The sequence below is a fragment of the Oncorhynchus kisutch genome, linkage group LG8 (assembly GCF_002021735.2).
Source record: "Oncorhynchus kisutch isolate 150728-3 linkage group LG8, Okis_V2, whole genome shotgun sequence".
NCBI lineage: Eukaryota > Metazoa > Chordata > Actinopteri > Salmoniformes > Salmonidae > Oncorhynchus > Oncorhynchus kisutch.
Genome location: NC_034181.2, coordinates 71,256,600 through 71,284,422, shown reverse-complemented (window position 1 = coordinate 71,284,422; position 27,823 = coordinate 71,256,600). Strand labels below are relative to the sequence as shown.

The window sequence follows — 27,823 nt, the reverse complement described above, 5'->3', positions numbered from 1 at the left end:
CAAATACATCAAACATGTGGTTTCCATGTGTCTGATGCCATTCCATTTGTTCCGTTCCAGCCATTATTGTGAGCCGTCGTCCCAGCAGCCTCCACTGATAGACATGTGACTGTACCTATCAATATACTATAATCAAACTACTCATATTTTTCTCTGTACATGTTCGCATTGTGTATGCCTGAACATAAGATCTGGTAAGACATTATGCACGCTATGGTATATCCTCACCAATGATCGGGTTGCCACCATCTGACTTAGGGGGGTCCCACTGGACAACGCAGGAGTCCTCTCCAACACTGAGGATCCTTGGGGCCGAGGGAGGGTCTGGCGCATCTGAGGAAAAGAAAAGGCCATTAAAAAAACATGAATAAGATGACTTGGGACTATAAGGTTCTATCTGCAAAAAGATGATTCTGAGATAGTTGGCTTTAAAGTTTCAAACCTTCATTGGTTTGAATGGTGTCTGCAGTTGTTTTTATCTAGTATTCTTTTGAACTTAACAAAATGCATTGGGAGTATTTAGAGTACTAAATAGGTAGAGAACATTGAACAGTATAAGGCTATGACAAAAACTACATTTGGACAAAAATGCAGATAGAACCTTTGTCCCAATCTCCCGAAGTGTAAAATACAGAATAAGCAAGGTACAACCTGATTCAACTAATGTCTCTCATCTCTTTGACTAATGACCGAAATAAAAATGTGTCAACAAAAATCATTGTGGACAGTGGTTGTATCTTACCAACAACTTTGACGTTAATGTCAGCTTTGTCCTCCCCAGCAGGGTTCCGTACAATCACAGAGTAGAGGCCCTCGTCCTGTTTATCCGCTCCCTCAATAGTGAAGATACAGTGTCCCTTGGTGCTCTCCACGTGGAGCCTTCCATCTCCCTCTGTCATCACCTGACTCATCAGGACAGCAGATCATTAGTGGAGTCATTCTCATTCAACTGAACTAAAGGGATCAATTCCAATTCGTAATGCAACCGTTTATATCATCTGATCTGGGGTGTATTCATTAGTGCACACCGTTGCAAACAAGAGTTTCTTAATGGACAAATTCAGGTAGGTCCCTCCTTGTTTCGGCTTGCTTGCTTCCAGTCTGTTGTAGTGAACATACCCTTGATGATACTGTTTATTGTCAAAGCCAAAAAAGGATGAAATACACTTTCCCAGACACATTGGCTGGAAAGGATTTACCTGGTCATGCTTTTTGGCATGAAAACCAACCACACTGGGAGGTTTACTCGTAGACTCAGCTGAAATGTTCATGCAGAAGCAGCTATAATACTTACAGTTCTGCCCTGGTGTCACCCCTTCGATGTCTTTCATTTCAGCAAAAGATTTCGAACATGCTCTTACCTGATCGTCATGAAGTATGAAACTGCATGCATTGTTTAATTAGCATTGAATGCTGTGGTAAGTTATCAGGCAACATGTTGCCACCCAGGCCTCTATTGGCACAGACAAGATAAAATCATTGATGTATTGAAGTGAACAGTGTGAGAGCATGAGGAATAAAAAGTAACAGGGATGTCAGAAGAGAAAGGACAGCATGAGACTGACAAAAATGCACAAAACGAAATATACATCGGAAAGAGATGCATTTTTTGGAACCCAGGTGTTATGGAGAGAAGTAGTAACACAGAGATTGAAAAGAGACATGCACAGGTCTCAGCGTTGGTGTTTAGGGCCACACTCACATCCCCATCCTTGATGCTCCATGTTTCTGCCGCCACCTCAGAGCCAGCCTACATGAGCAGAGTAAAGCAGTAAGGGTACTGAAGAGGAGGCCAGAGGGTATTCCCCTCTTGTTCTCCCCAACTAACCTCCCGTTCCCAGCAATCAACCAGTCACCTGAGGGCATTTAGGTCATGCGATCACCTGCAGCCCTCCTACCTGTTGGGATGGGTGAGGAAGGGACATTCTCACCATGAAAGTGAAACAATTAGTCAAGACATAAATTAAAAAGGTTGACAATGGAGAACATGGGAAACCACAGAGTTGAAAGTGGAAAACAAGGTCAATCCCATAGCTGATAGTGAAAAAACATGGAAAGAAGCATTAATAATTAAGCTAGTCAACAGTACGTGGCCACTAGGTAGTGGAAGAGTTAATTGTATGAGTGAACATACAAAGTATCAGACATGGTTCAGTCTTCTCACAGCAAGCCTTACCTGAACATCTGTACAGTCATTGGAACTGAGGTAGTCTCCCCTAAACATCCACTGGCCAGAGGCCAGCGTTCACACAAGATTTGGTTCTGGGCTGCCAAGATTGGAATAGAAGCTATGTGCTAGCCTGTTTGGCTACTGAGGAAAACCAGCAACTTTACCTTTTCTCCCTTTGTCCAGACCACAGTAGGCGCTGGGTCTCCAGTGATGGGCACGTCCAGTCGCAGCTTGTTCCCAGCCACCACCACTATGGTGGAGTCGGCCGTGTGACCCATGCAGTCCAGGTGGATCTTTGGAGGATCTTCAGGAATAAAGAATGATGGATATGCAACATATGTAAATGTATTCTTAATCCGGCAATCCAAGATGTATAATCCTTGCAATTGAGTAAGAGGCTGCGAGGATGAAGAATAAACCATGGCATACCTTGGCGAGGCACATAATCAATCTTGACCTCTGAAAAGTAGACAAACACGCAATTAATTTATTAGATGAAAATGATCATTATGAAATGACATGGTGTAATTGTAAAAGTACCCAGGAAGTTGAGTTTGGCTGAGAGGTTGAATGCGTATCCCTCTGGAACAAAGGTGTAGTCACCCTGGTCCTCGGGTTTGACGTCATCGATAGTGAGTTTGTGGATCCTTCAGTGAGAGAACATCATTTTCACTAGTATTTGTCCAACTACTCAACAAACCTTCTGATCCTACCCAGTACAACAGTATGGATACCATATTCTCACCTGCCAATGTGTGTAATATGGGTCCTGGCATCAGCCTTCACTTCCACTCCGTTCTTGTACCAGATACCCTTCACAGTCTCATCTGAGACCTCACACTTAAACACAGCCTCATCCTTTGCCTTCACCGTGAGGTCAGCAATGTTCTGGTACACCTCCAGTTCCTTCTCTAAAGAGTCAGAGGTCAGAGATGATTCACAATGTATGTTGTATATGAAGTATTTCAGAGTATGGTGTGTTCATTATGATTCTATGTTTTTCTGGGAGACTTTTACTAGGGAATCCTAGGTGACATGGATATACTGTATAACTTATACAGTATATAACAACACCAGATGCATAGAGGATAGGGCATCTGATCCACACAGGAAACTAATACTGTTAGACATCAATGGAGGCTGCAAGCTCAAAGTCTATCAACATAAGAGAGAGTACGAGACAGTTAAGGGTAGTGGACAGGTAGTGTCCGCAATGATCAATGTAAGCTACTCCACTCCTAGTGAAGGTTACAGCAGAATGAAGTTAGCTGACAGGAGAAATGAGAAGCTGCTACCGAGAGCATAATGGGATTGGCAGCTGGTAATTCTTGGCAATGGCTAAATTTGAATAGAGGTGCAGATAAACTATTGTTGCGAGGCGGGCCAGACACCAGACATCATCTTTAAATTCAACTACACGCAACACCCCCTGAGCGACAAAATAATACACACAAGATACTTGTGTATTCAGGGGTTTGTGCTTAGTCCCCTCCTGTACTCTCCGTTCACCTATGACTGCGTGGCCACGCATGACTCCAACACCATCATTAAGTTTGCCGAAGACACAACAGTAGTAGGGCTGTTCACCAACAACGAAACAGACTGCAGAGAGGAGGTCAGAGACCTGGCAACCTCTTCCCCAACGTGAGCAAAACAAAGGAGCTGATTGTGAACTACAGGAAAATAAGGGCCAAGCACTCCCCCATTCACATCGACGGGGCTGTAGTGGAGCGGGTCGAGAGCTTCAAGTTCCCTCGTATCCACATCACTAAGAAACTATCATGGTCCAGACACACCAAGACAGTTGTGAAGAGGGCACAATAACTCATATTTCCCCTCAGGAGACTGAAAAGATTTGCATGGGTCCTCAGACCCTCAAAAAAATCATACAGGAGCACACTGCAACACACACACACGGACACACACAGATGCATATTGATGCCACACACACGCACACACACAGACATACATTCACATTCCACCACACTCCACATACGCTGCTGCTGCTCTCTGTTTATTATCCCTACCTACATGTACTGTACATATTACCTCAATTCCGCGACTAACCCGTACTCCTGGACATTTACTCAGTACCGGTACCCCTTGTATATAGCCTCATTATAGTTATTTTATTATTTTTCCTTTTGTCCATGTAGCAGAAAATTCTTACTTCATTTTTTAAAAACTCTGCATTGTTGTTAAAAGGCTCCTAAGTAAGCATTTTATGATAAAGTTGTATTTGTACTTGGACCATGTGGAAAACAAAATGTGATTTGAATTTGTTTTGGTTTAATAAAACTATATATACAAACATACATGTCTGTTTATATACAGTACCAGTCAAAGGTTTGGACACAACTACACACTCAAGGGTTTTTCTTTATTGTTGACTTTTTTCTACATTGTAGAATAATAGTGAAAACATCAAAACTATGAAATAATGCATTTTGGAATTATGTAGTAACCAAAAAAGGCTATTTGACCAAGAAAGAGAATGATGGAGTGCTGCATCAGATGACCTGGCCTCCACAATCACCTGACATCAACCCAATTGAGATGGTTTGGGATGAGTTGGACCGCAGAGCGAAGGAAAAGCAGCCAACAAGTACTCAGCATATGTGGGAACTCTTCAAGACTGTTGGAAAAGCATTCCAGGTGAAGCTGGTTGAGAGAATGCCAAGAGCGTGTAAAGCTGTCATCAGGCAAGGTGGCTACTTTGAAGAATCTCAAATATAAAATATATTTGGATTTGTTTAACTATTATTCTATTATTCTAAAATGGTAAAAATAGAGAAATACCCATGAAGGAGTAGGTGTGTCCAAACTTTTGACTGGTACTGTACATCTACATCCAAAATGTTCCCCAAAAAATTGCAGGTCTAACTTTAGGACAGCAAAACCAATGTCTGCACTCTGCAGCTCTTGCCATCAATGACAGAGAATTTATGGCCATGTTAGGATTGTAAAACTTAAGCTGATGTTTAGTTAAGAGATGGTGGAGAATGGGTGTTTTTAGACATCATAATGACATGGCTAAGGTTCTGTCACAGTTGAAAATGCTGAAGTGACGTTGTTAATTGATGGTTGTTGTTCAATCACGTAATAGTTTAAATTGATGTTGTTATTTAACTTTTGTCCTACGTTGGTTTAGATTGAAAGGTCATCATCCAACGTCTCTACCACGTCTCCTGTGGGTTGATTCTCTATGCTCGCTGGAATAGGACACATTTTTTAGTTTGCTGTATTCCCTATCTTTTTTGAATATCCCTATAAATATACACCTATTGGCACGAATTAGATATACAGAAGAAGAAGAATATATATATATATAGAGAGAGAGAAAACAGAGAGAGAAAACAGAGAGAGAAAACAGAGAGAGACAGAACCCATACAGAGAGACAGAGAGAAATAGAGAGAGAGAGAGAGAGAGACAGAGACAGAGACAGACAAAGACACATATAGACAATTGAAGGTCACCTGCGCCAGCCTGTACCCATCAGATAAAATATATGGGCCATGTCTTCTAACTTTAGCTGGTATTTCAACAGACTTGTGTTTGTGCTGTAACCTAGACATAGTGACATGTTTGATGGCATGGGCAGCCACGTTTCAAGGTTAGGCAGAACAGGGGCTTGCTTGGAGTGACAGGAACATAAGAGTAGGCTTGGTCTCGGTGAAGGGTGAGGAAGATGATTCACATTGTTTTTTTGTTTTTTTAATCTTCAGCCCAGTACTATAGTTCAAAGATTGCTTTGTCTGTCTTTAAACTGGACATGCTTTATGGACTGCAGGTGGTTGGACCCCCGGATACTAGCTATCATGTTCAACATTGTTGAGCAGAGATGTATTTCAATCTGTTGTGTTGTCTGACGTAAGCACTTACCCGACACCATGAGTTCAGCCATAGATTCACCACCATTGGTTTTAACTGTGTAGTGGCCACAGTCCTCCTTAGTTGCCTCATTAATGATGAGGACGTGCTTGCGCCCATCTTTCTTGAAGCGGTACTTGAAGGACTCATCCCTTGTTAGCTCCACACCATCTTTCTCCCTGCATAGACAGAGCACCACATGAGCACTAGCAGTCTCAAATTCTCCATTATTGTCTGATTAATTGAATCTACATTTCTACATCAACATTTCTATATATATATATATATATATATATATATATATATATATATATATATAAGCAACACTATATAAAGACTTTAAAAAACAGTCAGAGGTGTCACTATAACAGCTTTGATTTGAGGTTATGTTAGACAGTATCTAGTGAATATGTTACAGAGTTGCCGATGTAACACTGTCAGCCCTTTTGCATTACAAATCGGCACTGACAAATGTTCTCAATATGTAACTTTTCTGAATGGTCATCACTTTACCACAACTATTTAATTTTCACCAATGAAGGCACCGTTGCACAGGTATTAATTAACAGTGGTATCATTGCAATCTGATACTGTATGTTTGCTCAAAGAAACAAATTGGCGGATAGATATTTATTTATGTGCCCATGGTTAGGCCCAATTCCAGGAACAGCACAATGTTGTATTTTGGATGGGTGACCATAATTCACGATTGCTTTCCCGCTAAAGGACAGAGGACGTGCTAACAGCCCTGTGTGACCTTTCATGTGGCTGATAATTTACTGCATGTTGTGATATCCAGCCTAGCCCTGTGTCAGATATACTGTGACTGAGATACTGTGGCAGAGACCCTGTGGCAGAAACCCTGTGACAGAGACATTGTGGTGGAGACAATGTGGCAGAGAAGCTGTAATATATAGCCCAGCCCTTTGGCAGAGACACTGTAATATATAGCCCAGCCCTTTGGCAGAGACACTGTAATATATAGCCTAGCCCTTTGGCAGAGACACTGTAATATATAGCCCAGCCCTTTGGCAGAGACACTGTAATATATAGCCCAGCCCTTTGGCAGAGACACTGTAATATATAGCCCAGACCTTTGGCAGAGACACTGTACCTGAGACACTGTGACAGGAAGGTCAGCATCTGTCTGTCAATCAGGGAAGTCACAGCCTGGGGGTGACTAACACGTTAAAGCCATGAGCGACACAAATGCCATCTACCGGACATGTGAGGAATGTGCACCATGCAGCGCAGACTCAAAAACTACATCTGTTTCAACCCTTACAACCAGAATAATGTTATCCTCAAACCAAGATCTGATGTGTGGATTAATTCTAACAAGGGAAACACAAAATACATTTCCTATATGAAACCTAATGTATCACAATGTCACCATATTAGTTATTACAGCCATCTGTTGTGTCTATCCGAGTTGTTGTGAAGTGACGTAATGTGAACAGTATGCCAGACCATGCTTTTGATGTCCTCGGTCAGGGACTTGGCACTTTGTAAATCTTAAAATACTGTCTGGTATGGCACCCATTGTTAACCTCCTCACACCTTCTATGGTATGGAAGTGTTGGAGTTTGATTTGTGGGTTGAGGGAACGTCTTACCATTTGACAGTAGCCCCTTCTTCTGACACCTCACACTCTAACTCCACCCGCTCACCCTTCATGACCATCTGGTCCTCCAGATGACTTGTAATAGTGACAGGAGGCTCTGCAGACACACAGAGAAAGAAACAGTAAGAACCACCATTATACCACCAGGCACTTTAGCAAATAATCATATTTCCCTTGTTGTGTTATGATGCTATCTTAATCATCACGCAGGCTCAAATATAATGTCAGTGTGAAATGCATTCAAACTGGTGTACAAACGAAACATTGATGTTGGACCGTTGATTTTCCACTTTCAGTTGTCTCACATGCACCTTTGACAAAGAGCTCTGTGGTGCACTTCTCATTTCCGACCACACAAGTGTATGTGGCATCGTCTGACAATGAGCAGTGGTTGATGGTGAGGTATCGCTTGTTGCCAACACTCTCAAAGATGTACCTGGTAGACGGACAAGAACCTTCATTATCCACTCAATTATTCACCAGCACCTTTCATAATGAATGTTCCTTATTGACAGATATAGACAACATTCAAACCACGATAGCCTTCTGTGTAACACTCTTCCTGTTGATGATACATTGTATAGATAGTTGGTAAATTGGTTGATAGCCTAACAGTTTAACATCAGTCATCATCATGTTTTCAGAGTAGACAGCAGTGTGGAGACCCCAAAAAGCTTCCATATTTACAATGGTTGACAGTCATATTCCTGTCTAGCTTATTTCAGCCTTTGCTACTGTCGGTACCTAGCAAAACAATCTCAGATGTGTTGCTTGACAAGATGAAAGTACTTACTTGCTGTTCATGAAAGGTCAGAAAGATCAGCACAGTCCATCCATGTGTTGTGTCGGGGGAGAGAAGAGGAACGTTAGCATGACATAATATAGCAATCTGAGAGATAGCTAATTGTATTGTTGCTGAATAAACATGTGTTGTACACACATTTGTAAGAGATGGTACATCAGTAATTCATTCTAATTGAATGCAAGCTCAGAAAACCCTCTCCGCTGATGGCTACCTTCCAGTTGATTGAATCTCTTGCCCATTCTTCAGCCATTTTACATCTACGTCTTCATTGGCCACCTCAATGCATAGTTTCATTTTATGCCCTTTTTCTACCTGGTAGGCAGGGTCCAGCTTCTTTAGGAAAGCTGGGGTTTGGAGACACAAACACGTGAGCAATTACTTTTCCTATAGTTAACAATACTGATCTGCAGAGGTAACATTTAGCTGTAAATACAGATACAGTAGCTAGCTTCTACAATGGAGGCTTGCATGGAGGGATGACTGAAGGGATGAGTACCTAAATGGATATTTGCGGTGTCCATTTTAGGGCGGGTTCAATCTCAGGATGCATAATGTATGAGCTGAAGGATAAGTGTTGGTTTCACAAAGATAGTGATACCAACCTTCACTCTTCTTTTCCTCCTTCTTCATCTTCTTCAGCCTCTTCAACATCCCACGCAGGTCTGTTATGCCATACTGGAAGGCGATCTTCTCATACTCACTGGCTGGAGCCTTCTGGAGGATTTCCCATACATCCTCATCAGGCTCACTTTTCACCTGGGACTTAGAGGCACTGGCACAGAAAGACGACACAGGGGGACAAGGTAAGCCACTGCCTGAAGCCATCACTTAGCATTATCATTAGGCTACATTACTGACCATGCACAGTAACAGTTAGGTATATCCATGCTCAATAGGCCTACTTATACATTTTCTTCATTACTTGCAATTTTCCATTACAATTTTCTAAGTCACGTTTGCATTCAGGTTTCACTCAAAAACTCATTGCAGTTTTCACATAACAGTCAGAAAGCATATTATTACATCGACAACAATTGTTTCTTACCGATGACCTGGTGAACCTTTAAAAAAACTGCTGCACTCATTCCGAAGCAGAACCCAAGCGACAAACCAAACAGATTAATACACACATCAAATATGCATTGCAGTACCCAAAATCGAATTATAGCACCCTAGAACCCACCCGTGAAGACCGCAAACAAGCGCAACAACTACAACAAATATAATTTATGCTGCAATAGTCTGCAGACAGACAGAAAAGTGTCATAATTATTGTAAAATATTGAAAATGAATTCCGATTAATCAGAATAATATAGAACATCAAATCCAAATAATTTATACTGCATTATGAATTTAGAAAAAAACATTCACATTTTCAACAAACAAGAGACCCTAAAACAATGTGCTTGCCAGTATAGGTCAATGCATGACATCAAGGTAAATGCCAGGGCATGAAATCCACTAGACTAGGAGATGGGTTTGACATTAAGGGATTGAGTGAGATGGAATAATGTCTGTGTGTGATGGGGCGGAAATAAACCATTGCTTTGAAAACAGGCGGAGTTGTGACTGGATATCGAAGGAAGGTCTGGAGAGTCAGTAATGACTCATTGTGATGATGCAGTGACACTCATAGGGAAGAAAGAGATGCAGACCACAAAGTGTTGTGAAAGCTTCTGTTGCATTCAGATGTGTGCTAAACCTCCTACACTCTTAGAAGAAAATGTGCCATCTACAACCTAAAAGGGTCCTTTTTCTGTCCCCGTAAGATAACCCTTTGAAGAATCCTATTTGGTTCCAGAGAGAACCCTTTTGGGTTCCATATATAACACTCTCCACAGAGGGTTCTACATGGAATCCAAAAGGGTTTTACCTGGATCCAAAAGGGTTTTACCTGGAACCAAAAAGGGTTCTACCTGGACCCAAAAATGGTTCTCCTATGGGGACAGCCAAAGAACTGTTTTGGAACCTTTTTATCTAATAGTGTAATGTGTTCTAGCTTGTGTGGTAGAAGTGACAGAGTCTTCTACATGGCATGAGGTATGTGAGTGTGCTAGGCAGAAGTAGTTTGGGACCAGTGTGAGATTAGCAGGAGGACTCAAGATGCATTGTGAGTAGGCAGCAATACTGACCTGAATTCAGGTTAGTGAAAAAGTAACTGGGAAAACATGTCCATTAATCCAATCTGTTGGGTAAACTAGTAGTAGTCACTTACTCTCTGTATAGGGAGGGGGGGGGGTGACAAAGAGAGATGGACACAGTGAGATAACATGCCCAAGAGAAACAAGCTTACTGATTTGGAAAATAATGATGTTACTCAACGTTTTGTTCTGAAATAATCAGAGATAATTCACACTCACCTTTTCTTCAACAAGGCACTGAAGTCCAACTCTCCTGCTTCCTCACTTCCATCCACACTGCTGTAGAAATATCAGAGCCAATAACACAATGTCAGTACTCTATCAAAGCAATGTATTCTGACAGTTTGGTTATCATCATCACCATAAGAGATGAGCGGCACCCTTAAAAACAACAGCAAAAATGTTGTCCCCCACGAATGATGCCAAAATCAAAATCCCCATGAAATCTCTATTCCACACTGATCAATGGGACGAGGGATCTCAGGGAGAGGACAGCCGTTTTAAATGTGGCTGGAAGTGTTCATCTCCTCCCTCTGATCTCTGAAGCGATCAGGATTAAACGAGGGCCTGGTGGTTTATGTGGTAGAATTACAACACACGGCGGTGACTTCCTCCAGTGATATCTCTCATCCGACAGCCCTGGAGAACCAGTGCCACAGAAAAGCCTGTGTGTCTTAACACATCCTGGCACTTTCAATGCCATCAAACCAGGGGCAAGACCAAAACTCACTACGTCGGCTCACTGTTTGTGCAGCTGGCTCCGCTGTTTTGATAAAAGACCCTGTGGTAGATCAGAGAGAGAGTTTGAGTGACATAGAAAGTTGGTGTGCTGTTAAGCTGCTTGTTAACCCAGCCTATTGTACTCTCACCTCCAGACCAGAGGCTGGTTCTGTCAAAGTTGACACAATGACAGTGTTCAAGCTGTCAAGCTAAAGGATGACCCAGTGTATTTAACATCTATGGTGGTCTCTTTAAAAGATGAGTTAGGTCAAACCTTGTCTCTTTCACACCATGGCATGTCTTCTCAAAATTCAGCAAGGAAGTTACATATTTCCATAAACTGGCTCTGTTTGACCCAAAGGGAAAGCAGAGAAAAAGAGGAGAAGACTGAAAAGCTTTCCCTGAAGTCTTATTGGTAATCAGAGGCCCCAGTGTTTGGATATGAACCCCCAAGTTGCAGCAAACCCTCACTACCTTCCTGATGGTACACTTCTCTTCCTAGTAGCTCCACTCCTGACAAGTTGGCATTGCCAGATAGTTATTTCTCTCACATATCCAAAGGACTGTAAAGATACTATTACACCCCATTTACCTTTTGTGTATTGGCACATACTGTATACAAAAAAGAGAAGCATTTAAATAACCATCCAACAATATGCACAGACTGCTAGTTTGGGGCTGTCTAAAAATGCTTTAGATAAAACCATTGTACAAAGTTGATTTGTGTTGTTTTGTTGATACAGCTTGCTAAACAACAACTTGATATACTTTTCCTTCAATCCTTCTCACTTTCTCTCAAGCACACACACGAACACACACACATGAGTAGAGGCTGCTGAGGGGAGGATGGCTCATAATCATGGCTGGAACAGAGAGAATGGAATGGCATTAAACCATGTGTTTGATGTATTTGATACCATTCCATTTATTCAGCTCTACCCATTACCTTGAGCCAGTTCTCACCAATTAAGGTGCCACCAATCTCCAGTGACACACACACACACACACACACACACACACACACACACACACACACACACACACACACACACACACACACACACACACACACACACACACACACACACACACACACAGATACTTTTTTTCTTAGCTTACGTGCGCCTGAAAGCTGCCCTGATGTCAAACCCTTCCACAGCCCGGGCCTCTGAAACATGATAGAATAATCAGTTATCTCTTCTCTATCATTGATTTTTATACCACAGGTACTATAAAAAATAACTGATATTTACTGTATGCTTTAGCAAGGAAAGGCACTAAGGAGAAAATAAGAACAATTGTAGTTTCTGTTAAGCTGCCCCTAGTGATTGTATTGTGTGAGGGCACCCACCATGCACAGTTAGGTCAAAGTTGCAGCTGTCGAACTTGTCCCGGGATGACACCTCACACCTGTAAGCTCCAGCGAAACTGGGCTTGGCTGCAATGATCTGCATCTCAAAGGTGTAGACCTGAAAACAAAGGTAAAAAAATTCCTGGTAATAATAATGTCAGCCAAAACCATAAAACCTCTGAAGTCTTTTGCAAGGTGACCTCTAGGACTTTCCTGAACAACTTTTAACAGCTCATTGCAGTGTCCAACCTGTTCTTGTATCATGATGTTCAGAACTGTACATTGGTGACAACAGTATGTAACATGCTCATGTATGGGACAAAAGTCTAACCTTAGAGTTACGATCATAAAGCTCCTTGAGCTGCAGGTTCTTTCCAGACTTGCTAGCCAGGTCCATCCACTTCCCCTTAAACCACTTGATGGTGGGCTTCTTCAGCAGTGAAGCAGCATTCACTTTAGCCACAAAATTAATGTTCTCACCTGGACACAACAGTAGGGAAACATGCCTTGACATGCCCATAACATCTTTATGAATGGCTTGCATGAATGGCTATGATCTCTGGGGTGCTGTTCCTCACTAAGTTTCTCTGGAGGAGAGAGTCTCCTACATGGTTAAAATGTAATGGTGTCACTCACCCACAGCGACCTCCCCACTCTGGGGTTTCTCTGTAAACAGGCCAGTGAGGTCTGTCTTCGTGTCAGGGGCTTGACTTTCTGAGAAGGGAACAGGAAAATGTTAAACAGGACAAAGCAAGGGAGAAGCCGGGAGCAAGTAAACTACCAAGGATAGTTTCTACACAGAACCTCTGTGAAGGCTGATACAAAGCTAAATTGTGATACTGGCAAGTGCAGTGCACAAGTTTTTCAGTGAAGTATCTTACAATGTCTCCATTGTCATGCATTGTGACCCTACAACATCACCACAAGCGTGTATCCAGTAGCTCAAAGGATCGGTGGAAACAATCTGTAAACATTGGTCTAACCATCAAATCCTGGAGTGTCATGTGTCTGTATATTGGCACCTGGCTGAGGTGCTACTGGTGTAGTGTCCGCTGCTGCAGGTGTCTCTGCTGGGGCTGGGGCCTCCGCTGGAGCTAAAGTGTCTGTAGCAGCTGGATCTGGAGCTGCTGGGTCCCCACCCTGGGCTTCCTCTGGTAACAAAGAATTTACCATGAGAGACTCATAGAACTGAATGTTTCTCGGACTGTAGGCCACACACACTGAGTCTACAAAACATTAGGAACACCCCCCCCCACACAAGTTGGCTGGGTGTTCTATGGTGGTGGACCCCCGAAAAACTCAGATAATACTTTAATTCCACTCGACTCACATTTTAATTGCATAGACAATCCTGTGAAATCCACAATATCAAAAGTGTCACACAAGCAGGAAGATGGCATGCTTGGGGGGAGGCCTTCATGCAGGAACCAATGGGATGATCGAGGGGGGGCATCATGCAGGAACCAATGGGATGCTCGAGGGGTTACATTTTGTGGTGAAGCTTAGCCTTTGCACATGTTCTCTTAACTCATAAAATGTCTTAACATTTGAGAGCGCTTTGTTTCCATAGGCACATGTTTGATGTTGTTTTCCCAAATTGATAAACATGTTTGTTAAATCTATGTTACATATAAACGTACAGTAATTGCTAGCATTACAACATGTCATTCCCTTACCGTTTTTTGCAACATTGCACACATTTTGATTCATGTTTGGTATGCCTACGATATGTTGTTGCATTTCATTGACTATTTCTTCACCTCTGAGTGGGCACAATGTTTATAGCGCATATGGACTTTTGCAAGACTCACAAGGCAAGAGATCATTTTATTTCCATAAAAAGTGTTTGTTAGCTGTTTGTCCATGGCACTCCCCATCTGTTTCAAATGTGCAGTAGTCAATGAGAGAGTGTTGAATTTGGTTAACAAAAAATGGAATTGCTCATTTGCTACGTGAGGCTTATTTGATTGAATAGAAGTTCCGTAATGGTTAGGTTGTTACGAATGCATTACGAATGCACTAATATGAGTGAATGCACGTGGCATTTCGGCAACTTTGAAAAAAACAACTTTATATCAGTTGTGCCTGTTGTCATAGAGATAGATAGAGGACTCATCATGGATATAACCCGTTTTAACATGGACATTGCCATTGAGGGTTCCACCATTTTAAATTTCTCAACTAGGTGGGGATTCCTAAGAGTTGGGAGAAATCAGCCAATAAAGAAGAAGAAAATTGTTTACTTTAAAATGGAGACAGCCTCAATGGTGCTGCCCAGATGGTCACAGACGCTATAATGGCACAGATATACAGTACATCTCTATGGCCTGTTGTTCATACAAGTATCTTCACTCTCATTGGCTAGAATGGTTCCACCTGATCTCACCTCTTCCTGCCTGCCTTCCATCTTTAAAGGACATGTATTTTTGTTTGTTGGAGCGGTCAATCGACTATCTTGTCAATATAATAGACAATATTTTGGTAGATGGCTCTGAGTGGGCCTACCTGTAATGCATTTGTGTGCGGGTGCATTCTAATAGTTGTAGGTGGCCTTCTTGCGAGGACGTCAATATTATGAAGGATTCGACTGTGAATTAAATAAGTTCTGATGATTATTATGTCTGCTTTAGACTATTATTCCACACTGTAGAATAATTAATGAATATGCATTTTACATGACCAGTTATGGGTGAACTATCATTTTGACAGAGGTATGTCCCAGGGGGAGCTAAGAGAACATAATCGCCTGTTTGTTTACTCTATTTTTTGGGGGGCAGTTTCGGTAATTGTTAGGAGGCTGATGTGAGTCTGTTATACCCTAACCTGAGTCTGGAGTAGACATATTTGCCTGCCTCAAGGCATTTTCTTTTTCATTATAAGTGTTATGAGAAGTTTGGAAATATCTATTTTGGATTACTTTGTCAGTATTGGCAATTGAATGTCTGGATCACCATTGACATAAATAAAAGCATAACTTCTGCACCTGAACCTGCCTGCCTCTTGCAACATTTCTGCCCTTACCACTGCTACAAGGTCCCTATTTTACACATTTGTCTACGCTTATCTTGCAAATATTTCCATTTATCAACTTTGAACGGATCAAGTTTCCATGTGCACTGTGTTATCTCCTGTCAGATGCCTCTTGTGACTATCTATCCTGAGCACTTGCTGCTGTGGTTACTCATGAGGAAACAATCTGTTTGTGCCAGGCCAGGGTGAAGGTCATCAGGGAGGGTTTTATGTGAATCACAGCAGCCCTGGACAGGCTGGAGCTGCTCCAAGTCTGAGCTCTCCACAGCCACTCTCTGACCCCAGGCATTTTATCAAACCCCACACAGCTCCTACTGCCAGGCTGAAAGGGTTGCTGTGTGGTCAACTATGAAGGTAATGTTACAGTACACACTGTGCTCTGAGCTTGATGAAATGAAACATACTGAATAATTGTCTAAAACAGACTGTGATTGAGGTGATAACAACCAGCAGTGCAACAAACAGTGCTCAGTGTTCAAAACACATGTTTATGGTGTTTGGTGGCCTCTGTGCTCGGTGCTCCTCACACTGTGCTCATAGGTGAGTATGGCTCTGGAAAAAGGTCTACATCCTAACAGACTCCCACCTTCCTTCTCCTTCACTTCCTCCTTCACTTCCAATTTGACTTCCTCCATGACTTCTTTCTCTTTCACCTTAAGGTCAAACTTGACTTTTGACCCTCCGGCAATCACTGCATAGGCAGTGCCGTCCTTCTTGGTGACTGCTTGGATGGTAAGTGCTTGTTTCCATCTGCCTTGATCACATACTTGTTGCCAGAGGCAAGGTCCTTTGTGTTGCTCTGTCTTCTCACCTTCGCATCAGGCTTCCCTGTCTCTGTCTCAAAACCACTGTTGCCCCTTCCTCTGCCACCTGTGTCTTTGGTTTCTTGGCAAATGTTGAGACTCGAGAGGGAGGGATGGGTCAGAATGAAAGAATTCAGTTTAAGATGCCCAGTTTGTCATGGATTGTTGCAGTAAATTGTGATGTAAAACCTTTGAAGTGCACTATGATTATACACCATAGCAGTTCCATTATCAAAAGGAAGCTCTTCAGACAAATTACAAATAAGGTTATACAGTGCATTCAGAAAGTATTGTGACCACTTTCCTTTTTCCACATTTTGTTACATTACAGCCTTATTCTAAAATGTATTCAATATTTTTTTCCCCTCATCAATCTACACACAATACTCCATAATGACGAAGCGAAAACAGGTTTTTAGAAATGTTTGCAAATGCATAAAACAAATTGTAGGATTCAGACCCTTGGCTATGAGACTCGAAAGTGATCATCCCGAGATGCTTCTAAAACTTGATTGGAGTCCACCTGTGGCAAATTCAATTGATTGGACATGAATTGGAAAGACACACACCTGTCTATGTAAGGTCCCACAGTTGACCGTGTATGTCAGAGCAAAAATCAAGCCATGAGGTCGAAGGAATTGTCCGTAGAGCTCCGAGACAGGATTGTGTCGAGGCACAGATCTGGGGAAGGGAACCAAAACATTTCAGCAGCATTGAAGGTCCCCAAGAACACAGTGGCCTGCATCAATCTTAAATGGAAGGTGACCAACAACCCGATGGTCACTGACAGAGCTCCAGAGTTCCTCTGTGGAGATGGGAGAACCTTCCAGAAGGACAACCATCTCTGCAACAATCAGGCCTTCTATGGTAGAGTGGCCAGACGGAAGCCACTCCTCAGTAAAAGGCGCATGACAGCCTGCTTGGAGTTTTCCAAAAGGCACCTAAATGACTCTAAGACCATGAGAAACAAGATTCTCTAGTCTGATGAAACCAAGATTGAACTCTTTGGCCTGAATTCCAAGCATCACATCTGGCGGAAACCTGGCACCGTCCCTACGGTGAAGCATGGTGGTGGAAGATTCATGCTGTGTGGATGTTTTTCAGTGGCAGGGACTGGGAGACTCATCAGGATTGAGGTAAAGATGAACGGAGCAAAGTACAGAGCGATCCTTGATGAAAACCTGCTCCAGAGCGCTCACGACCCCTGACTGGGGTGAAGGTTAACCTTCTAGCAGGAAAACAGCCCTAAGCACACAGCTAAGAAAACGCAGGAGTGGCTTCAGGACAAGTCTCTGAATGTCCTTGAGTGGCCCAGCCAGAGCTCGGATTTGAACCCAATCGAACATCTCTGGAGTGACCTCAAAATAGCTGTGATGTGACACTCCCCATCTAACCTGACAGAGCTTGAGAGGATCTGCAGAGAAGAATGGGAGAAACTCCCCAAATACAGGTCTGCCAAGCTTGTAGCGTCATACCCAAGAAGACTGGAGGCTGTAATCGCTGCCAAAGGTGCTTCAACAAGGTACTGAGTAATGGATCTGAATACTGATGTAAATGTGATATTCCCATTGGTTTTTAAAATACGTTTGCAAAAAAAGAAAAAAACTGTTGCTTTGTCATTATGGAATATTGTGTGTAGATTGATGAGGGGGGAAATGAAATACATTTTAGAATAAGGCTGTAAAGTGTCAAAATGTGGAAAAAGTCAAAGGGTCTGAGTACTTTCCGAATGCACTGAATAGAGCCTTAATTGTACCACAGTCTTGAATTCAGTTGAATTAATCTATTGAAATTGATAAATGCTGAAAATGCTGATTTTATCATTGCAATCATCTCTGCATTGCAGTGGGTTAATATCAGAGCTATCCAATGTGTTTTGATTGTCTAATACATTTCTCCTCTCTGTGAGTCGTATCAGGTGTTTTATTACCCTCTAACCAGAGAATGGTTTCCAATCAGCCCATTACATCTCGAATGAAATGACCTCCACATAGAGCAAGATGACCCTATGGGTTTAAATACAGAATGCATATGTGCCCCACTAATAAATGCACTCAGCAGGCGACCCCAGTGACAGGGACACAGGTAGCACAGTAGAGGGATTAGTGAGACTATTTTAGTTGTGAAGCGAGCATAGAAAGAATGTTACACCTTTGCTGGGCTTCCAAGTGTGCTTCTTTTTTCAGGCTAGTGATGACTGGTATCTCCTCCTTAACCTTAACAGTGTATTTATTGGGCCTATTTATATTACATTTCACTCCAATTCCTCCATATAAAGTACAGTAAATCAGAAAAAATATGAGGGTTGAAACATAATTTTAATGAACAACAGTTATTGTAAAAAGAAAAGCAAAGCAGCTAGCTAGCATTAGGACCAGGAAGTGTTTACCCAATGAACTTATATAGTTCACCTGTATCTTCTAGTTCTTGTTTTATTTCAGTCCAAATAGTTCACCACAAACAATTTCTTCATCAGTTGGGGAATTCAAAACCACTTTGCAGTGCAAAGCATCTTTGTATCAGTAGAGAGACTCATTCTTCATTTAAAAGATACTTCAATAAAAATCTGATTTACAGAATAATTATCTGTTGATAGCAGGGTCTTGATGCTAATACTAAATGACTTTGGGAGATCTTGAACACTAGATGTCTTAGCGACATACTGTATCTGAGTAACTGATTCTGGGAGGAGGCTGCATTGTCATCTGATCTGTTGAGTTGCTCTTTCCACAGTGAATGGCAATGCATTCCATGTGACCCAAAAAAGTGGAAAGTAATTTGTCGGGTTGGTATCCTGTGAGGCATTTCTGGATCATCGGCACATGAGTGATGTTTACACATGAACTCAGTGGTGCATGAGATGATGCACTCAATGTAGAACTTACTCTTACATACACTCCCCTATGTATTTATTTGGACAGTGAAGCTAAAACTTTGAGATAAAATGTTATATGAGGCGACAGTACAGAATGTCGCCTTTTATTTTGGGGGTATTTTCATACATATCTGTTTTACCGTTTAGAAATCAATGCACTTTATGTATCTAGTCCCCCCATTTGAAGGTGTCATAAGTATTTGTACAAAATCACTTGCAGTGTATAACATTTTGTCAAAAGTATTTGCTTCCATATTCGTAGCACGTAATGACTACATCAAGCTTGTGACTGTACACATTTATTGGATGCATTTGCAGTTTGCTTTCGTTGTATTTCAGATTATGTTGTGCCCAATAGCAATGTATGGTGAAAAATGAGTTGTTACATTTTGGAGTCACTTTTATTGTAAATAAGATTCAAATGTGTTTCTGACCACTTCTACATTAATGTGGATGCTACCATGATTATGGATAATCATGAATGAATCGTAAATAATGATGAGTGAGAAAGTTACAGATGCACAAAGATCATGCCCCCAAAACATGCTAACCCTTACACATTGTTTGGGGGGGTATGATATTTATGCCTCTGTAACTTTCTCACTCATCACTGTTCATAATTCAGCAATTATTATTCTTAATCAAGTGAATTGTTCCAAATACAAATACTGACACCTTCAAATGGGTGGACTAGATACATAAAGAGCTTACATTTCTAAACTGTCACGGTCATCATAATGAGGAGACCAAGGCGCAGCGTGGTAAGCGTACATAACTCTTTAATGAAAGAGAGAACACTGAACAAAACTATAAAAAACAACGAACCGTGAAGCAATATGGCTCGTGCAGAACAGGCAACTAAACATAGAAAAACAACCCACAAAATACCCAAGGAATATGGCTACCTAAATATGGTCCCCAATCAGAGACAACGATAAACAGCCACCTCTGATTGAGAACCAATCTAGGCAACCAATGACATATAAACCCCTAGACTAGGAAAAACCCTAGACAATACTAAAACTAAACAAACCACTGACCTAACCTGACCTAACCAAAATAATGAAGAAAACAAAGATAACTAAGGTCAGGGCGTGACATAAACGGTGAAACAGATCATATCTGTATACTGTATATATATAATACAATATAAAACTACAAATCAAATCAAATGTTATTAGTCACATGCCCGAATACAATATGTCGAACATCTCTGGAGTGACCTCAAAATAGCTGTGAAGTGACACTCCCCATCTAACCTGACAGAGTTTGAGAGGATCTGCAGAGAAGAATGGGAGTAACTCCCCAAATACAGGTGTGCCAAGCTTGTAGCGTCATACCTAATCTTACAGTGAAATGCTTATTTACAAGCCCCTAACCAACAATGCAGTTAACAAAAAAAATACGGATAAGAATAAGAAATAAAAGTAACAAAGAGCAGCAGTAAAATAACAATAGTGAGACTATATACAGGGGGGTACCGGCACAGAGTCAATGTGCAGAGACACCGCCTGGTATAGAGGTCCTGGATGGCAGGAAGCTTGGCCCCAGTGATGTACTGGGCCGTTCGCACTACCCTCTCTTTTGCCTTGCGGTCTGAGGCCGAGCAGTTGCCATACCAGGCAGTGATGCAACTGGTCAGGATGCTCTCGATGGTGCAGCTGTAGAACTTTTGAGGACCCATGCCAAATCTTTTCAGTCTCCTGAGGGGGAATAGGTTATGTCGTGCCCTCTTCACGACTGTCTTGGTGTGCTTGGACCATGTTAGTTTGTTGGTGATGTGGACACCAAGGAACTTGAAGCTCTCAACCTGCTTCACTGCAACCCCGTAACGGGATTTCTTATAAGGGTCTTCTTTCAGGGTTAGAGTCCCGCTCCTTGAAAGTGGCAGCTCTAGCCTTTAGCTCAGGGCGGATGTTGGCTGTAATCCATGGCTTCTGTTTGGGGTATGTACGTACGGTCACTGTGGGGACGACGTCATTGATGCTCTTATTGATGGAGCCAATGACTGATTTGGTGTACTCCTCAATGCCATCGGAGGAATCCCGGAACATATTCCAGTCTGTACTAGAAAAACTGTCCTGTAGCTTAGCATCTGCTTCATCTGACCACTTTCTTATTGATCTAGTCACTGTTGCGTCCTGCTTAAATGTTTTGCTTGTAAGCAGGAATTAGGAGGATAGAATTATGGTCAGATTTGCCAAATGGAGCGTGAGGGAGAGCTTTGTATGCGTCTCTGTGTGTGGAGTAAAGGTGGAGTTTTTTTCCCTCTGGTTGCACATTTAACATGCTGATAGAAATTTGGTAAAACAGATTTAAGTTTCCCTGAATTAAAGTCCCCGGCTACTAGGAGCACCGCCTCTGGGTGGGAGTTTTCTTGTTTGCTTATGGCGGAATACAGCACATTCAATTTTGGTCTTAGTGCCAGCCTCAGTCTGTGGTGGTATGTAAAACAGCTACGAAAAGTACAGATGAACTCTCTAGGTAGATAATGTGGTCTACAGCTTATCATGAGATACTCTACCACAGGCGAGCAATAGCTTGAGACTTCCTTAGATATCGTGCACCAGCAGTTATTTACAAAAATAAATTCAGCAAAAAAAGAAATGTCTCTTTTTCAGGACCCTGCCTTCAAAGATAACTCGTTAAAATCCAAATAACTTCACAGATCTTCGTTGTAAAGGGTTTAAACACTGTTTCCCATGCTTGTTTAATGAACCATAAACAATTAACGAACATGCACATGTTGAATGGTCGTTAAGACACCAGCTTATAGACGGTAGGCAATTAAGGTCATAGTTATGAAAACTTAGGACACTAAAGAGGCCTTTCTACTGACTCAGAAAAACACCAAAAGAAAGATGCTCAGGGTCCCTGCTCATCTGCGTGAACGTGCCTTAGGTACGCTGCAAGGAGGCATGAGTACTGCAGATGTGGTCAGGGCAATAAATTGCAATGCCCGTACTGTGACATGCCTAAGACAGTGCTACAGGGAGACAAGACGGACAGCTGATCGTCCTCGCAGTGGCAGACCACGTGTAACAACACCTGCACAGGATCGGTACATCTGAACATCACACCTGCGGGACAGGTACAGGATGGCAACAACAACTGCCCGAGTTTACACCAGGAATGCACAATCCCTCCATCAGTGCTCAGACTGTCTGCAATAGGCTGAGAGAGGCTGGACTGAGGGCTTGTAGGCCTGTTGTAAAGGCAGGTCCTCACCAAACATCACCGGCAACATTGTCGCCTATCTGCACAAACCCACAGTCGCTGGACCAGACAGGACTGGCAAAAGGTGATCTTCACTGACGAGTAGGGGTTCTCTCTCACCAGGAGTGATGGTCGGATTCACGTTTATCGTCGAAGGAATGAGCTTTACACCGAGGCCTGTACTCTGGAGCGGGATCGATTTGGAGGTGGAGGGTTCGTCATGGTCTGGGGCAGTGTGTCACAGCATCATCGGCCTGAGCATGTTGTCATTACAGGCAATCTCAACGCTGTGCATTACAGGGAAGACATCCTCCTCCCTCATGTGGTACCCTTTCTGCAGGCTCATCCTGACATGACCCTCCAGCTTGTCAATGCCACCAGCCATACTACTCGTTCTGTGCGTGATTTCTTGCAAGACAGGAATGTCAGTGTTCTGCCATGGCCAGCGAAGAGCCCGGATCTCAATCCCATTGAGCATGCCTGGGACCTGTTTGATCGAAGGGTGAGGGTTAGGGCCATTCCCCCCAGGAATGTCCGGGAACTTGCAGGTTCCTTGGTGGAAGAGTGGGGTAACATCTCACAGCAAGAACTGGCAAATCTGGTGCAGTCCATGAGGAGGAGATGCACGGCAGTACTTAATGCAGCTGGTGGCCACACCAGATACTGACTGTTACTTTTGATTTTGACCCCCCCTCCCCTTTGTTCAGGGACATATTATTGCATTTCTGCGAGTCACATGTCTGTGGAACTTGTTCAGTTTATGTCTCAGTTGTTGAATCTTGTTATGTTCATACAAATACTTACACATGTTAAGTTTTCTGAAAATAAACGCAGTTGACAGTGAGAGGATGTTTCTTTTTTTGCTGAGTTTACATAGCACGCCACCCCTTGTCTTACCAGACGCCACTGTTCTATCCAGCTGGTACAGCGTATAACCAGCCAGCTGTATGTTGATAGTGTTGTCGTTCAGCCATGACTCCATGAAGGATATTACAGTTTTGAATGTCCCGTTGGTAGTGTAATCTTGAGCGTAGGTCATCTATTTTATTCTCCAAAGATTGCACGTTTGCTAGCAGAATGGAAGGAAGTGGGGGTTTATTCAATTGCCTACGAATTATCAGAAGGCAGCCCGCCCTTTGTCCCCTTTTTCTCTGCCTCCTCTTCATGCAAATCACAGGGATCTGGGCCTGTTCCCGAGAAACAGTATATCGTTCGCGTCGGGCTCGTCAGACTCGTTAAAGGAAAAAAAGTATTCTGCCTGTCCGTGGTGAGTAATCACAGTCCTGATGTCCAGAAGTAATTTTTGGTCATAAGAGACGGTAGTGCCAACATTATGTACAAAATAAGTAAGGAAATAAGTTACAAAAAAACGCAAATAAACGAACAAAAAACCACAATCGATTGGGGACATGTAAAACAACATCCTCGTCTTCCTCTGAATAGGTGAAACAAGGATCAGACCAATACGCAGCGTGGTAGTTGTCCATGGTTTTTAATAAGAAAAACTGAACATGAACACATATACAAAATATTAAAGTGAACTAACCGAGTGGCACAAACACTGACACAGGAAACAATCACCCACAAAATACCCAAAGAATATGGCTGCCTAAATATGGTTCCCAATCAGAGACAATGATAGATAGCCTCTAATTGAGAACCAATCTAGGCAACCATAGACATACAATTTACCGAGACAGGAAACAGCCCTATAAACATACAAAACGACCTAGAAAGGACACAGCCCCATAAACATGCAAAACCCCTAGACAAGGCTAAACACATAAATCCCCCATGTCACACCCTGACCTAACCAAAATAATAAAGAAAACAAAGATAACTAAGGCCAGGGCGTGACAATCTGCCTTCTTCTCCGGCTTTATTATAAATACCCTAAAATAAAAGATGACATTCTGTACTGTCGCTTCATATAAAACACTTGATCTCAAATCCAAAATGCTGGAGTATAGAGCCAATTTAAAGTTTAGCTTCACTGTCCCATATGTAGGGGATTGTAAATATGCAAAGCCCATGCAGACTAATTTGGTAACAATAGGCTCCATAACGATCCAGAATAAAATGACAGTGGGCTGTTTTCAATATAACCATAACCATGTTTGTGTAGTAGCTCTGTTTACACAACTCCTGCCACAGCACATATGTGCATTATTCTGAAAATTAGAATTCTGTGAGAACATTTTACAGGGAAAAAAGGCTTGTTTATAAGGTGATGCATAAACACTGCAATGTGAGATGATGGTTGGACAACTGTCTTCATGAGTTCATGGGGATGAGTATATAAGTGGTCTGTACTTTTATGTTAATCCTACTGTTGCTCTGCTTTGTAACCAAAACTGGGTTGGCCTCTACTGTATGTGTTTTAAAACATTGAAAGACATACATTGCTTAGCACATGGACCCTTTTCCCAAGGGCTGGAGGATGGAGGAGGGTGTGGTCAAAGAAACACAGTATGGAGACAGTGTTACTTTTCTCACACAGGAAGAGGGGGTGTTACTTCTCTATTTTTAAAAAGGCTTGGAAGTAACCACCAGTACATTGCATTCGGAAAGTATACAGACCCCTTCCATTTTTCCACATTGTTTTTACGCAACAGCCCTATTCTAAAATGGATTCAATTAATTAAAAACAGAAATGCCTTATTTACATAAGTATTAATACCCTTTGCCATGAGACTCGAAATTGGGCTCAGGTGTATCCTGTTTCCATTGATCATCCTTGAGATGTTTCTAAAAACTTGACTAGAGTCCACCTGTGGTAAATTAAATTGATTGGACATGATTTGGAAAGGCACATACCTTGTCCGTAGAGCTCCAAGGCAGGAATGTGTCGAGGCACAGATCTACGGATGGGTACCAAACCATTTCTGCAACATTTAAGGTCCCCAAGAAAACAGTAGCACTCCATCATTTTTAAATGGAAGAAGTTTGGAACCACCAAGATTCTTCCTAGAGCTGAGCAATCAGTGGAGAAGGGCCTTGGTCAGGGAGGTGTTCCTCTGCGGAGCTGGGAGAACCTTCCAGAAGGACAACCATCTCTGTAGCACTCCACCAATCAGGCCTTTATGGTAGAGTAGCCAGACAGAAGCCATTCCTCAGTACAAGGCATATGACAGCCCGCTTGAAGTTTGCCAAAAGGCACCTAAGGACTCTAAGACCATGAGATGGAACCTGTTCTGATGGAACCAAGATTGAACTCTTTGGCCTGAATGCCAAGCATCACGTCTGGAGGAAACCTGTCACTACCCCTACGGTGAAGCATGGTGGTGGCAGCATCATACTGTGGGGATGTTTTTCAGTGGCAGGGACTGGGAGACTAGTCAGGATCGAGGGAAAGATGAACGGAGCAAAGTACAGAGAGATGCTTCAAAGGTGCTTCAAGAAAGTACTGAGTGAAGGATCTGAATACTTGTGTAACTGTAATATTGAATTTTTGTATTTTTCATACATTTGAAAATCCTTCTAAAAATCTGTTTTTGCTTTGTAATTATGTGGTATTGTGTGAAGATTGATGAGGGGGAAAAACTATTTAATCAATTTTAGAATAAGTCTGTAACATAACAAAATGTGGAAATAGTCTGAATACTTCGAATGCACTGTACACTCCCTTTACAGTTTCAATGGATCAAATAGAGAGAAGAACTGCACAGAAGACATGCATAGCTAATATGAAGCTGAAGAGGCAGGCATTGGTAAAGTTCACCCTTGTAACAGCAACAACTTTCAAATGTCACCTCTCTGAAATGCAACTGTGAAGACAAGAATCTATGACATGAGATGATCAGTGATCAAAAGTCCCACCAGTCCCACAGGTTGGGGGGGATTTGTTATTATAGAGGGAAAAGGGAGAGGAGGTTAAAAAAAATCCAGTGACGTCTTTAGATAGCAGCTGGAGATGCTGCAGTTAAACAAGTCTGATCAAGCACACTTACCTGTTTTTTTGACCGGCTCTGGCATCCTGATTGAACGTTTCTTCCAGAAAGTAACCAACAATAACTTACACACTCCTTCCTAGCTCACCCCTTGCGTTTAATAGTGGGGTTCCTGAGCAACCCCTCTTCACAACAGTACCAACCCACCCTCTTTTGTCACGATGTCTAGACCCAATCCCCTTTCTGTCCGGCAATGAGATAATAGACGTGCATCCCCTCATCCCTCCCTATCCTTCCACCCCACACTCATACAACCCCAGACCTCTCTGACCTCCTGCAGACCATATTTCAACCATCCCTTCTCCCGACACCGCAGCTGCATGACAGGCGAGGCGAGGGAGGGAGGGAATGGGAGGTGGGGGGTTAAATTTAGAACCTGAGTCCAGCAACGTCTCCTGCTCTTTCTAGATTTGTGCTGCTGCCTGGCCTTGCATAAAGTAGTAGCTGCTTCAGAAAACAACAGACAGGAGGCTAGAGTAATCCTTTTATCTGTTGGCAGGAATATGACTGCTTTTCCCCTGGTGAACCAGGACTTCCAGGAATCCTTCCATGGCTGTCCGAAGCCTCTGCTTGGTGGCATAGCGAGGACATGATAGACTAACAGACTGACTGGAGTAAAGTATTATGGAGTGTTAACTGTGGAGGCGGTTGAGCAACCACACCTTAGTGGAGTATTTTGGGATAATAAGGGATGTCTGACCCTGATCGTTAACATTACATCCTGATCATTTTAGGACTTTTTGTGTTTTACCTTGGCCTTGTGTCTGCCCAGTTTTCTGAATTGTCCCAGCTGTTATTGCAAACTACCTTGTACTTCCTAAAAACAATACAGTAAAAGTCAAATGTTTGGACACACCTAATCATTCCAGGATTTTTCTTTATTTGTACTATTTTCAACATTGTAGAATAATCGTGAAGACATCAAAACTATTAAATAACATATGGAATCATGTAGTAACCAAAAAAGTACAAATATATTTGAGACTTTTCAAAGTAGCCACCCTTTGCCTTGATGACAGCTTTGCACACTCTTGGCATTCTCTCAACCAACTTCATGAGGTAGTCACCTGGAATGTACTTAAATGAACAGGTGTGCCTTTTTAAAAGTTAAATAGTGGAATTTCTTTCCTTCTTAATTGAGTCAATCAAATCAAATCAAATCAAATTTATTTATATAGCCCTTCGTACATCAGCTGATATCTCAAAGTGCTGTACAGAAACCCAGCCTAAAACCCCAAACAGCAAGCAATGCAGGTGGAGAAGCAC

General features: G+C 42.3%; 1 protein-coding gene across 1 annotated transcript in view; it reads right to left on the bottom strand.

Annotated features, from left to right (window-relative positions):
- Window positions 1–27,407, bottom strand: part of LOC109895336 (myosin-binding protein C, cardiac-type-like) — a 43,638-nt gene extending 16,231 nt beyond the window's left edge. The window contains 24 exon segments of the mRNA XM_031831078.1: window positions 229–333; window positions 743–902; window positions 1,703–1,750; window positions 2,335–2,474; window positions 2,600–2,629; window positions 2,711–2,817; window positions 2,916–3,081; window positions 6,054–6,220; window positions 7,657–7,762; window positions 7,977–8,101; window positions 8,459–8,461; window positions 8,682–8,814; window positions 9,073–9,242; window positions 10,687–10,689; window positions 10,832–10,891; window positions 12,452–12,500; window positions 12,684–12,801; window positions 13,015–13,163; window positions 13,320–13,397; window positions 13,706–13,834; window positions 16,300–16,449; window positions 16,452–16,559; window positions 16,562–16,615; window positions 26,558–27,407. Coding sequence (XP_031686938.1) covers window positions 229–333; window positions 743–902; window positions 1,703–1,750; window positions 2,335–2,474; window positions 2,600–2,629; window positions 2,711–2,817; window positions 2,916–3,081; window positions 6,054–6,220; window positions 7,657–7,762; window positions 7,977–8,101; window positions 8,459–8,461; window positions 8,682–8,814; window positions 9,073–9,242; window positions 10,687–10,689; window positions 10,832–10,891; window positions 12,452–12,500; window positions 12,684–12,801; window positions 13,015–13,163; window positions 13,320–13,397; window positions 13,706–13,834; window positions 16,300–16,449; window positions 16,452–16,559; window positions 16,562–16,615; window positions 26,558–26,582 — 2,383 coding nt within the window. The 5' untranslated portion in view covers window positions 26,583–27,407.
- Window positions 27,408–27,823: the final 416 nt, after the last annotated feature.